The 14,795-nt window shown below is 40.8% G+C and overlaps 1 protein-coding gene across 1 annotated transcript in view; it reads left to right on the top strand.

Annotated features, from left to right (window-relative positions):
• Positions 1-14,795, top strand: part of DNAI4 (dynein axonemal intermediate chain 4) — a 641,148-nt gene that overhangs the window by 6,976 nt on the left and 619,377 nt on the right. The window contains exon 2 of the mRNA XM_086953805.1: positions 13,216-13,393. Within this exon, the coding sequence (XP_086809931.1) occupies positions 13,216-13,393 (178 nt within the window). The remainder of the gene's footprint in view (positions 1-13,215; positions 13,394-14,795) is intronic.

The raw sequence follows: 14,795 nt of genomic DNA, 5'->3' as shown, positions 1-14,795 counted from the left end.
ATGTCCAGTTGTATTATTGCAGAAATGGGGCGTCATCACGTCCCAAGCAAATGCACAACTCATCATGCCACTTTGGCAATAATATATCCGTATCAAACAGTTAATTTTACACAGTATTATCCTTATAATCAATATTCGTTTCCCATTTCTTAAACTCTGATTCGAGTCCACACGTTAAATGTAGATGCTTATTTTCAGGTTTCTATTGTTCCAGCTGTGTCTATCCCGACCTTTTGCAGGAACATGACTGAGGCATAAGTTCATTTCAGGCAGCGTTTATTCGATAAAAACAACCCAATGCATTTCGGGCTCAACGCCCTTCTTCAGGGGTCACTGTAAATGATCATAAAAAGTACAATTACCAACTGCGAATTGCACAAACCATAGCATTTCTCATCGCTCTGTCATGTATGTTACTGTTGTATTATATCCTCTCAAAGAAAATCATTAACGTGTACTGAATTGCAAAAAGTACTTTAGCGGTAAACCATTCCTTGCTACTCCTCCATTAAGCTCTCTTTCCCTGCGCAACGTTTCCCTATTTGTTGTATTTTGTTTATGTAAAAACCTGACTCTAACTGAGCACTTAGTAATCATGCAACCTTCATCCTCGTCATCACCCTGGCAGTGTGTAAACAATGTTCTTCCTGTTTCTCTGATTATACCTTACCCGTCTACATTCTCCTTGTCTACCAACTTGCATTCACTTTTAAAGCTTTAACCTTTATACTTTATCTGTTTCTATCTCCCCACTCACGGTTCTAATACCCTCTTTCCCTCCGTCCCTCAGAGTTGTTTTATTTATCACCATTTAACTGTTCCCTCAACCTTGCATTAAACCCTTGATATTTCCTAACTTGCACATACCTGCCATGCACCGTTAAAGATCATCCATCCTCGCTGTTTCTCCGTCTAGAGCCAAATGCGCCCCACAATCCCTCACGCATTAAACTAATCACTCCAACCACCCCATTGGTTTGCCGATTAAAAAATCCCGCTCTCCTAGTTTCACACCTAATCGCACCTGGTGCTTTATCTTGTAGAACTCCATTTCCCACAATTCAGTTTCTTGACTTTCGACCATCCGTTACTGCCCCAAAACATAAAACCAGGATCAGTTACATTGGCACTTTTAGCAATCTGCACGCAATCTTTTGACTCCCTGGATGAACTTGATAAAAATGGAAATACGAGGTATGCATCCTGTCTCCTTGAATAATGACAGTTGTATTATTGGGCATCACAACTGAAGATTATTAATCACTGGCTTCACGCCCCGCAGACGGAGCCCGCATTTAAGGCAGATAGATATGACCTAGGGACTGGAGGAGTGATGGCGGAGCTCTATGATCCTCGGGGTGTGGCGGCCCTGCTGGGCCCTACTGCCCACACAGTGAAGCTCTGGCACATGGCGTCGGCTCGTCTCAAATGTCAAAATACGATCAAGCAGATAACGCCACTTTGGGTATCGCGCCGCCTCGGCCATCTCTGTAATAGTAAGGAATTTGAGGCCTGGGACCAAATTGGTATTTCGACGATTGGAGACCTTTATAGATAGGATCCTCACTTTTGCCCAAATAGTGGCCCAATTTAATCTGGCAGAAACTGAACATTTCCGCTATTTGCAAATCAGTCATGCTCTAAGGTCAGTGTTGCCAACTGAAGGAAAACCAGAGTCCACTCCTTTAGAGGATAGACTGCTTACGGAGCATATGCTTAACAAGGCGACCTTACTGGTTTACCGTAAGATGGTCAACAACATGCCTGACCCTATGGACAAACTAAAGACAACCTGGACTGGGGAATTAGGCGACTTTGACGAAACGGACTGGCAGACCGCGCTCTCATCACCCCGGGAGGTCGCTATATCATCAAGGCTCAGACTGATACAATTAAAAGTCTTGCACTGAGTTTATTACACAGGGGTCACATTACATAAAATAGGAAGAGCTACACACCAGTATTGTTTGAGAGTCTGCGGGGAGGTAGGGACGCTCTACCACACTATTTGGGAATTCCCATTCATTACTGAATACTGGTCCAAGGTTATGCGAACGATAGCGCAAGTGGTTGGAGATTCCCTGCTCCCAGAGCCGCGTCGGTGTCTACTGAACGTTTGGGAGCCTACTGATTTAAACAATTCGATGCAGGATTGGGCAACGCTGGGTATTGTGTATGCTAAGCGGAATGTGCCCAAGGCCTGGGGATCCCCCGTGTCACCGGCGCTCAGGGATTGGAGTGCGGATATGGACTTAGCGATGGTTGCTGAAATGACAGTATATTTAAATCGGAAGTGTCCACGAAAATGGGGGAAACTCTGGGGAGCGTGGAATGAATACAGAGGGTATATTTGTGAACCACCCCAGATGGACAGTGATAGCGATTCAGAATAAGGGGGAGGAACACCTGGGGGGAGTGGGTGGGTGATGTACAGATATCTTGAATGTGAACAAGATGCATCCTAAAGATCGAATACAATGTCCACTATGTATAGTCATACTAACTTGCGCGATTGATATGTACAATGTATACCCTGAAAATGCCCAATGTTCGTCTTTATATACAATACAAATTCTTTTAAAGAAAAAAAAAAGAAAGTAGATGCCAAGCAATTTTGCGATCTTCAATTTTCTTCTGTTCTTGATATGAGTAACCCCCACCTTTTCCAGGAAAGGAATGTGCCAGAAAGATGTTTCTAACTACCCACAAATGTGAACGTTTCTGGTTGGCGCTAACTTCAAATTGAATGAAAGTCCACTTCCCTACATTATCCTAGCTCCTGATAGTCAATCCTTTTACAAGTGTAAGACAAAAATTTATGAATTGTACACTGGGTTTTAACTTCGTTAGAGAGTCTCCTTCCACAGAAATACTTATAGCTTTAGGATTTGCACCCATACTGTTTAGGGCCATAATCCTTTATTCTAAGATCAATAAGGTAGTTGGAGAAATTGAAGATGAAGATAGTACTTTTCTCATAAATGTCCAGATCTACCTCTATTCCTATTGTGAAGTACTCCTACCAGCTTCAGACTCCTTGTATTTCTGAAATTCGAATAAAAGTTTAAATTATTCATGTTTCGAAAATTATCAAATAAAATGCAAATGACAAATGTAGCTTCTGTTAACAGGATTTTCTGTAATATCAGGTGTACCTCAATTGCAGGCAATTTTATTTAGGTAGAGGTAGTTTACAGGGGAGAGGTTGAAGTAAAGAAACTACCTGAGTACAATGGACATATGACATTCAAGTGATCACTCGCAGCATGGGCAAGGGAGAACAAGCAAGACTGAGCAAAGCTCAAACCTAGTGGTGAATCTTACCAACACTCTATTCACTAAAAACACTTGGAGGTACTAAACGGAGGACTTGGGTCTAATTTTAAATTCTTCAGATGGTTTACTCTTCAGATGGTTCACTCTATCACAGACGTGATGGCTATCCCATCCGCTGTATTGAAAGTTCATTATATCCAATGGCACTTGTAATACAGCATATGGCATATCCATCACGTTTGTGACGGAGTAACTCTTCTGACGATCTCTAAATCACTCCCTAAGTTTTGTACTCACTCCTAAGTTTAATCACTTTGCACTCAGCTGTGAACTATCAGAGTTTTGTTTCAGGGAAATTAGATTGAAATGATTTTTCCTCAACACCAACTGTGGTACTCCAGAAGTGGTGAACACTGGCTGAATAAATACGTCTTATTTCTAAACTCTCCAAACTACACAGCACTGAAAGGTCTGACATTTGAACAGGTAGTCAGGAAGTAGGTAGAAACAATAGAAGGACTTACCAGAACATATTTGCAGGTCCAATGCCTATGTTAAAGAGCTGATATCTGCAGTCTTGGGGCCCTATTTTGAGCTTGTCAGAAGGGTACTTTGTCACAAGTGTGATTCCTGCCTGCCTCATTAGAAGTTCATTAGTATATAATGTACTCGTAATAAGGCAGACAGGATATCCTTCATGTTTTTGACGGAGTACCCATACTCCAAAATCTAAATCAGGCCCGTAGATTCTCAGTGTGCTCTCAACCAGGACAAAAATGCAAAGTGGGAGTGCGTTCTCAAGTGATCTGCTATAAGCGTGAAGCCCACTACCTTCGAATCTGATTCCTGCACTTTTATAGCCTCACTCCAAGAGCTGTTCATTCCCTTTGGCATTACCTCTTGATTATTTGCATGCTCGCATTCATCTTTTATGCCAGTTTGTGAAGTGTGCTGATTATTCCTTTAGTGTAGGCAAACCTTATTTTAGAAATGACAATAAAGTGATTTATACCATTTAAAAATGTGAAACAAGATTAAAATTAAAGTAGCTTTCAATGACTTGGCTAACATTTAACAAGTGTACTTGTGGCTATCTACTTAGATTATTCACAACTCAAGATAGTTTTAACCTCATTTTATGTGGTGGATATACTTTTTTTCTGCCAGCATCTCATGGGTAAAATTTGGGCAGAACTTACAACCAATTTTATCATGACCAGTTGATTATTTTGATATGCAGCTGTGAGTATCCACATTCATGCAATATCTAAATGGGCCAAATTTTAGCGTTTAGAGGATATAAAAAGTTATATTTCATGAGGTTTGTGTAATGGGATCAAGTAGGGATGTCAGTTTTAGAATGTGGGTGTCCTGGTTCCACGGTCCACAGGCGAGTCTCTAGAATACCTTTTTGCTTAATTTCTTTATTTGCTTAATTTCTTCTTTCGATAATAATCAGATGTTCTGAGGCCTGGACTATACTTCCAGATGGGATTATGATTAGAAAATCTTTATTGTGAAGTCATATTATTTTAGTTGGGAGAGAAATTCTGTTTGGTGAAGAGCAAATCCATTCCCTTTCTTGCTGTAGGACCTGATTTTTGGACCAAGTTATTAGCTTACCAATTATAGCACACCCAGCCACCATGTACCACAATCCTTCTCAGGACCTATGAAACACAACACCTAAAATACCTACCTGAGAATGGGGAAAATGACAATAGACAAGCTTATATAGTTAGAAATACTACTAGAATCTGGGGAAATCCATACTATATCTTATAGTTACTACACTGCACTGATTTATAGTCTCCCGACTGTCTCTTTATAGTCTCCCGACTGTCTCTTTATAGTCTCACGACTGTCTCTTTAATGTCTCCCGAAGATCTCTTTATAGTCTCCCGACTGTCTATTTATAGTCTCCCGACTGTCTCTTTATAGTCTCCCAACTGTCTCTTTAACGTCTCCCGACAATCTCTTTATAGTCTCCCGACTCTCCCGACTGTCCCTACAATTTGGGTATCCCTGATGAGAGCCGATTTCCCATACACACTGGAGAGGGGCCCGACCTTCCCAAGCAAGAACTGTTAAACCAAATCACCCCCATCTGCAATTATCTCTAATCATGAGTCATGCATCTTTCTATCATCAGTTACCTGTAAGAAGGGAATTGCACATCCTTCTATACATCTGCACCTGGCTAAAAAGACACTGGGGCTCCTTCTTAGAAACAACATACAAATGAAACTAATGCACACTGGGGTCTCTTTATTACACAAAAATAGAATGACAAGAAAGAATCTTTATTACACAATAATAGAATAGCAATCACCAACACATACATACAGGTGGGAAGCTGAAAGAAAAGTGATTAATTATGGCATACAAATAGGTAGCTGAAAGAAAAGTGATTAATTATGAACAGGTATAATTAGAACATTCTTAGAACACCTCACCCTATTAAGAAAGGGCCCAACTCTCTGTTCCTCTTTGGTTGAATCAGAACTCTCTGTCATCACCAAATCACCATCACCAACGGGTCAACTTCTGATGTTCCTCATGGCCTTTGCACTCCACTGGCTCCAACTGCACTCCAACTGCTCCAAAAATCAACTCCAGCTGTAACTCCACCAACTGTCTTCACCAACTCCAAGAACCAACTGCTCCATGACTGTTCCAAAGACCAACTGCACTCTCTGCTTCACTACTCTTCGTTAATATGGAAGGCTCTCTCTCTCATGGAAATTTCCAGCAAGCAACCCGCCTCCCACCAGATTCCTGTACCAAGCTCTGTGCTCCCTACGCACCCCTAGTGGCCAGCTGCTGCTGCGTCTGGGGCACAAAAAATAAGCACATTCCTCTGATAAAAACCGGTCCTCAACGGTTTCTAGCTAGCGGATAACAAGTTATAGATAAAACACCACCCTTCACCTACAAGCGCTTCAGAGTGTCAGGGCAAGAAGAAGTATGGAGTCTCTCTTGTATAGGCCTCTAAGCCCGAAAAGAGGCAAAATAGACATGACATCATGTCCAAGCACATAGGTAAACCTTGCAAATAGGTAAGATAAAGTCGGAAATAAAGGATTCATGATTATATACAGAGATGGCGGTGGACAACGGTCACCACCAGTCTAATTGGTACAAATTATCCTGTCGCTACACTTGTCCATTCACATTAAAATAATGTCCAGAAGGAGAAAGCAAGAAGCTTCTTAAATAGTCCTTGATTTGAGCTTAGTTGAATTGAATCTCACTATATTGGCACTTGGTATTAACACGTGCCCAGCATATTCTGTCTCGTTTTTTTAGTAAATCTGTCCAGTGTGCTTACTACTACTGCACCAGTTTGATTCTCTGGCTGTTTATCATTTCTAAAAGTGACCCCTCATGTTTACTCTCGCAGATGTAACAGTCATGCCAAAAAGGCATATCATAGCCCTATTTGAAAGTCTAAGTGGACACGTCATAGAAATAGAAGTACATTATGTGCCTCATTTTGAGGTCTTAATTAGCTAATATTACTAATAGAGAAATACTCTCATATGTATATTTTGAAACTATCACCTCATGCTATTTGCTGGTTGGTGTATCATTCTGCCTTTTAGGAATTGTTTTTATCGGTACCCATAATGGACTATTTCACATCAGAAAAGTACATATATTCATTCCACTATGTTTCACATTTAGTTCTTTATCTCTTACCTGTTTTTCATCAAGAAAGAAAGCTTTTGTCCCCACTTTTTCCGCAGTTGGCAAAGCCAACAGAGCTAGCTATCATATGCTAAACACACGTAAACCAAATGTTTGAATGCTCATGTTGAATACATTGGCATAATAAAGCCAGACCTATTGATACACATGCTTGATAACCTTGTGTAGTACCTGCATGATCTTTTTGGTGTTGTTGAGTATCATCCAACTCAGATGGCTAGGATTTTGTTAAACGTTCCTGTCCATATTTAATAGAACAGCAAGTGTATATTTGATTCCTGTGGTGAGATTACTTCCTGGGGGGTTATAAGATTATTATTACAGCCCTGGGTATTTTGGATATGGTGGTAGCAGCCTTTTTTTTGTTTGGAAAGCAGGTACGTAGACTTGCGTGCCTCTAACATGCTTCGGATGAGTAGTTTGTAATGCAGCCCATATGACTGCTGTGGAGTGGTGCTAGATATTAGAGTTTTGATTGCTGTGAGGGTTTCTTTCTTGGTGATAGGATTTCTACAATATTGTTTTTAAAACATTTTTTTAGCCTAGTTAGGCTCAGCTTACCTTCTTGTCACACCGAGAGTGCCTGTTCTGGTGTTGACATTGGTGCCAAATGTAATTTCTCTTTCTTTTGTAGTGGTAAATCTTGTCTTATTTATTCTCTTTCACAGGATAGCCCACGTCCTTGTTCTCCAATCTGAAATTATCAGCACCGTATGTTTTTATTCTCTTCCCCATAGAGTATTTATTTTGATTTCAGTAACAAGTGTTCTGTCTTATGCACTAATAATAGTTTGAACTGGGCTCCCAATGCTCTTATATTCAACCTTAATTTGTGGGTTGGGTTTTTATCATGATGCCTCACTATCTCAGTTAGTTTCTCATGTGATGGATTGTGGATAAACGCCCATACAGTTTTCTTCCAGCCTGTTAATAGTTTCTAGTATGCCTTGTTTAATATGTTTTTTAGAGTTAGTTTTACCTACTGTTGATGTCGTTGCTAGTCCTCCATGGTCCAGCACTTCTCTATGGCTTGATTATTTTGATTTGGCGGCATTGTCTGCTGATCAGAGCATCTTTTACAGCACACAATTCAAATGTATGTGCACAGAGGTGAGGAGGAATGGAATGAGAAATGCTTTGTTTCTTGTTATTGTTTCCTACAGATTTCATATAGTACTAGGTTTTTCATCCTTTCTCTTCAGACATTCAACATTGTACGAATACCCTGTGTATTTCTCTACTCTTCCATTAAATAGTTATTTAAGCTACTGTTCATATGGGTTAAACAGTTCCAGCAGGGCTGGAGGCATGTTCTGTCCCCCCCTTTACCATACCTTATCACTTTTCCTTTCTTTGTACTCCCATAAAAATGTAACTTCACCATAGCATGTTCCTGTACTAAATTACTAAATCAACATGCACTAACATTTTTACACCCTTTATGCTGAAACTCATCAGTGGAGGCAAGGTCCAGAAATACTGTGCAGACTCTGGGATCCATATAAATATTAAAGGACAACAATTAGGAAAATGGGATCGTCACTGTTTGTTCTGGTTCATAGAGGACATGGTCAGGCATTTCAGGCTGGACTGTTCCTAGTGGAACAGTGTCAGACCTGGTTTGGATATGGCTGGGTCCAAACCAATGAGCTAAAACCGGTTTTGGTTGCTGGTGTTATGGTTCAGGGAGGATCTAGCCTGGCATTTTGGGCTGGACTGTTCCTATTGGAGTGGGATCAAGACTGATTTGCACATGGCTGGGTCCAAACAGAAGGGGCAGGGTGGGGAAAATAATGATGGCCTTGTTGAAGCCCTGAGTAGTTGAGATTTATTCAAGCATTCCACCCAGTGGTGGCTGGTGACATTTGAAAGTGGTGGGCCATAACATTTCCTTACAAGGGCCCTATGGCTAGTTAGAGTAGTGGAAAGAGGGGTAAATTGGCCTACAGCTTCAAGGAGGCAAGGCGTGAGGAAATTAGAAATTAGAAAATTTAGTGCGTGATTTAAAAAACCTTTGCAAGCCACAAAAGATAAAAGCATTACACATTAAAAGAATATAAAACCCCAGTTCTTAGTAAGAGACTCCCGTGCCCCCTGTTTTTCAAAGTACACAATCGTAGTTGCCCTTTCGCTGACATGTTAAATATAACCCTTTGGGACTTTGGTGGTAGAGTCCAAGATCTGGAAATCGAGTCCCACATTATAAGAAGATATAACCCCAATTCTTGGTTAAAGGCCCCCAGGCCCCCCGTTTTTCAGAGTACACAATCGTAGTTGCCATTTTGCCGACAAATTAATAATACCCTTTGGGGCATTGGGGTTAGTGTTCCAAGATTTAGAAATCGAGTGACTGAGTACCTGCAAGGAGGTTCTGCCGGTTGTTTTTCTGGTGGAGGTTGATATTAGTGAATCCTCTCCCCTAGTTTTTTTGCAGCACGATCCATAAACCTTACAAGGGCGCAGTTTAGGTTGGTATTCCGTGGGTCAAAGCAGGCTAGTACTGCGGCTCTGCACGATCTGACCTCGTTGATGAGCCAGCCTCTCCGTAAAAGGGACCTTCTTTCCTTCAACAGACTTTGACATAGGCAAAGGATGTGTGCTATGTCTTCCCTATGGTTTCCACAAAGCCGACCATGTTGCTGGACTTGTTCTCTTTTCCATTTGGGAAGATGGCAGGACAAGTTGATCACTCCCATTCAAAGTTTAGTACGTGGGGTAAACAGCAAGATTAGATACCCTTGAGGCATCAGCTTGTCGTATGATCTAAGAGTCATCCAGCCGTGACTTCTTCTTGCGAGACATGCCTTATCTTTTAATGAAGAGAGTTTTTTTTGCGCTTATTTTTCCTAGTCTTTTAAATTTGTTTTGGCTGGCGTGAGGATCTTTTGACAAGGGAGAGAGCTGGGATGTCTCATCTGTTTTTTTTCTTGTTTAACTTTGCTTTTATTGATTTTACAATTTGGAGTTTACAGTGTATTATTGTCTTTTCTGTGTTTAGTCCACATTGTTAATAGATGACAGATCATGGCGTTATAGAAATAGATCACACATTTACTACCTACTCATCAGCCATTTTCAACTGGTACAGGGTTCTTGTCCAATAAACGGTTCAATATCATAGTATACTGTTTTAACTTACTTAATGTTTAGTCAACAACATTACATAAAACTTAATGACCTACACCTGGAACACTTACAGCGCACCTATACACGTCCTCTTGTGTTCAATCCACCTGGGATGTCTCTACACACAATATGCAGATATAATGTATTAGCTATATAAATGCTAACATATTATCAGGTAAAATATGAGTAATATAGCAATATTATGTTTCAATTCTAACACCCCTTTAACATGCCCCATCCAAACCTTTATACTGTACACTAGTGTTGCTGTGTGCCTGCACTGGTGATATAAGTACTCTCTGGTGCTATTATGACTTCACTAACATGTAGGGGGCAGCACAAACTAAATATCTTTGTGGGAATACTTTGTAGGCACGTTGATAACATCCACACATTCACACCTATTGATTGATGCTCCTGAATTGACCTTTTGTATATGTATTCGTGAGCGCATGTATGCACGCGTTGTGCCCATGCAGCCCACCTAGCACTTCAGAAAAGGCAGGACCACTGTCTCTGCCCACATTTTAGCAAATTCTTTCTTGAATAGATAATGTCTTATGACTTTAAATGGAGCCATACAGAAAAGAATTCACAAAAAATATCCAGTGGCTTGGCTTCAGCCCTCAACTCATCTTCAGAGCATTGGTTTGGCTCTGTTTGGTTCACGCAGCAGGGGAAGGAAACCACAGAGAAATTGAGATGTGTGAATTAATGGAGTGTGGCTTCAACATGGCGCAGCTCCTGAGATGCCAGGCATAGTGCACTTTATGTCTCCCGCTATCACTTTTTTGTTCTTCTTGAAACCCTCACATACGTCCTTTGGAGAATAATTATTGTAGATAATAGATCTATTCATGATGCTAGGGCATGAGAATGCACTGTGTGGACAAGAGAACCTACACCTATTTTGCATGTTTTAGTGCAGTCTTAAAATTAGAATGAGGGATTAAAAAAGACATCCCTGTGCAATGGAAAATGCAGCTTTATTAAACCTAGAGTAAAGTTTTAATGTTAAAGAGAAATAAATAGGAAAACGGATAGTTCACATACAAGACAGCAATGTATACAGATAACAAGCTAACTAGTTAGTTTTGATTCAGTTCAGAACAATATCGGGTATGCTTGGTTTTTAATCACTGTCCTGAAACAAATTGCTAAAGCTGTGCTGATCGGGACACAAAAGAGCAAATAGCACCCTTGCCAGACTTGCAATGCTTCAAAGACTCGAAATGGCACCGTTGGAGCACTAGCTCAAGTTCAGAGTGTTACACATGCAGCCTGTCTTCTGCTAAGGCTTACAGCAGTGCTTACTGCAGTGCTTTCCTGTGATTGTTTCCATTAGGGATTTTGGCCTTATGGTGGTTTCCATTCTGGCACATGCAGCCTGGTGAAAGGGGCAGAACGGAAACCAACAAAGTGGAAACCCCTGACGGAAACAATCACAGGAAAGCACTTCAATAATTGATTTGAAGACAAAGAACTTAGAAGTACATTTGCAAGCTGTTTGCCGTTTTGGTGGTTATAGAGCACTGTGTGTGAGGTGATGCACATCCACCGCAGAAACCAACAGGTTCCACTCTGACAAAGTGTTACATTATGATGCAGCACTTTGGGTTTAACACGGTCACCAAACAACTCACTAACTTACCTGGCTGTGCGATGATCGAAGAAGCTTTTCGTCTTTTCAAAGAACTGGGTGCGTGTGCCCCGGCTGCCTGTCTCTCTTTGTGCTGCAGGTCAAAAAGGGGAGAGACAGTGAGAGAGAGAAACACAACCTCCTCCCACCATGTGCTGAGTGACATCATGTACATGGAGTCCCTCACCATCCTTCTCCACCAAGCAAAGATCCCCTTCCACCTATACGCAGATGGCAGCTAGCTCTACATGGGAATCGCCTCACTACAGAACATACACCAGCTAAATGCCACCTTCAAAGAAGTTCAACAATGGCTATCCCGAAACCACCTGAAACTCAACCAAGACAATACAGAAATTCTTCTCATTTCAAAGACTGAGCAGTACCTCCAGATGCAAGAATAGATAAACTTCATAGACGTTCTTAGCTGCAATATAACTGTAGTCGATTCTGTCAAATCGTTGGGATCACTCTGGACTTCAAACTGATCATGAAAGATCATATCAAGGACAGTGCAAAGAATGCCTTCTACAAACTGAAACTTCTGAACAAAACGAAGCCCTACCAGCCAACAAATTATTTTAAATCAGTCATGTAAGCGATGGTGTTATCCAGATTAGACTACGGGAACGCCACCCTCATGGTTACAGCAAAAGCACATCTTGCACCCCTCAGATTCACTCTCATTGCTGCAGCTAGAATGGTCACTGGAATAGAAAAATACACCCACATCTCCCCTGCCCTGAAAGCCCTGAACTGGCTCCCACTTAAAGCTCACTGTAGATTAATAAATGCTTGTCTAACTCAAAAAAGGCCTCCACAACATGAAACCATCCTACATCGCCTCCATACTCAAACAGGCAGGCCAGACAAAAAAACTAAGAAGCTCAAACACCCTACTACTCATTCCGTCTAAAGTCCACAGACAAATCAACCCTTCTTTCTGAGCAATGCCCCTAAAATCTGGAACTCTATTCCATTACACATTAGGGCAACCCCCTCCTTCTTTAGCTTTAAGAGACAGCTAAAGGATCTCCTCCTCAACCAATATCTCAACTAGCAGGACATCAACTGCCCATAAGTGTTATTTCCTTCCACTGTTTCCCTCCCCCAATTCTTTCTCTCATCCTAATTCATGCTCCCACTTTAATTTCCTTTGATTCATTCCAGCTGTACTGATTCTGAGTGATATCTGCTACACTTTTGTGCATATACTAAATCGTGTTTTAATTCTATTCAGCTGTATTGATTATATGTGTTCAGTGTTATAAACATGTATTCTGATACCCTCGGGTCTTGCCAGCTCTATATAAATCTCCTAAATAAATAAAAAACTGAGCAGCCACAATCCAGGTAAAGTGCCTGCATTCTGCTGAGGTCACATACATTGGTTCTTTCATGGATTCATGTAGTCATTCATCCATGAGGACGAATTTGACAAGAATGTTTTCCTCTTATTGCAGGACTTCCAAAACTCTGAAGAAAGCCACCAATATTTCAGGGTCCACCCAAAGCAGACTCAGTTTCAGTGTCCAAAACCGAAGTCTGTTCGGAGCATCAAGCAGAAGAAGTATCACTCTGCATGCAGATAGCAGAATCATGGACAAAGTTTCTCTCCAAGGTGCCAAACAAACTGTTAAGGTATGGAAAAGAAGACAGTGTGGCATATACTAAATAAGAAATGAACTATTATAGAATTTCCCATCAGTTTGTATAGTATAAGACCATAGCATTGAATTGATATTATGTATTATTATGGAGATATCCTTGAAGTTGCTCGACAATCTCTTAGTCTATGTGAAGGAAAGCTTCCACGCTTTGTGTTTGGGTTAAGTTTCCAAAATGGTTTAAAAAATAATTTTCTGCAACACCCCCAAAATTACCATTGAAAGGAGAACGCTGTCATTCCAACAGGATGCTTGCCTGTAAGGTAAGTATATTTAAGGATTGACGGTGTTTATTTATATATATATATATATATATACTGACGGCTCTCACCAAGCAAAAGCACACATAACTCCACTTTCTATCAAACAGCTTCTGCTTGCAAAAAGTAGAGTTCATCTGTTTTCCTCCATGCATATCAGACTTATTGCCTGACCCGGACAGTCACCTCTCAGGAGCCTTACCTAACCTGGGTTAACAACATTTATCACTAGCATCTTTTATCCAGGTTTAGGATAAATGTGTACCTTCCACTGGTTAGTTTTCTTAAAGGATGGGTGGCAGGTGGCCGTTTAGGCCCATGCAGCTGTGATGGTTCCTCAGGGCAGTCGTTGCTGTATGTCATCATGTTTTGCAGTTATTACACTTTGCCAAGGAAAAAGTATTCGATTCCAGTTCTGAAGGAAGCTGAATTCACCCAAGTGAGACCAGCCATGCTTTTCATTTCCATGCTGGAGAATGTTCTTATATGTTCTTATATGTGTATGTATGGGTTACTTGGTGAGGGGAATACCAATACCACGCTGGTAGGTAACAGCGTGGACGTTACATTGTCGGCGTTGTTACCACGCATGGCATTACATCGCAAGTCGTTTCTATGACTTGCGCTAGATGGCGCGCAACACCAACACATTCCCTACTATTGCGCTAACTGGAGTAGGAATAGTAATTTATACTATTCCTAAATCCAGTGCGCCATCTAATGCACGTCGTAGAAACGACTTGCGATGTAAAACCATGCGTGGTAACAACGCGGACAATGTAACGTCCGCGTTGTAACCTACTGCGTGGTAAGGTATGTCATAGTAACGTGATATATTCCTTTGTGAGCAGTGTGGCAAAATTTTGCAGTGCCTGGCTATAATGCTTTCGGTGTTTTTAAAGAATGTCTTTTGTGTATATTGGCACCTGTATGTATTGGATTATCTGATACCTGCAAATAGGTTTATTCACTTTTGATATATTCTGTATTGTGAGTCATGCATATATATTTTATTGGTTTTTATTGTGTTTTTATAATGTTTTATATCTTTTATGATTATTTACTTAACCTGAATAAAGACATTGTCTTCTTCTTTTTCTACTGCATAAGTTACAT

Source organism: Lissotriton vulgaris, chromosome 1_1, assembly GCF_964263255.1.
Source record: "Lissotriton vulgaris chromosome 1_1, aLisVul1.2, whole genome shotgun sequence".
NCBI lineage: Eukaryota > Metazoa > Chordata > Amphibia > Caudata > Salamandridae > Lissotriton > Lissotriton vulgaris.
The sequence above is the reverse complement of the archived record's forward strand: the minus strand, read 5'-3'. Positions and strand labels throughout refer to the sequence as shown.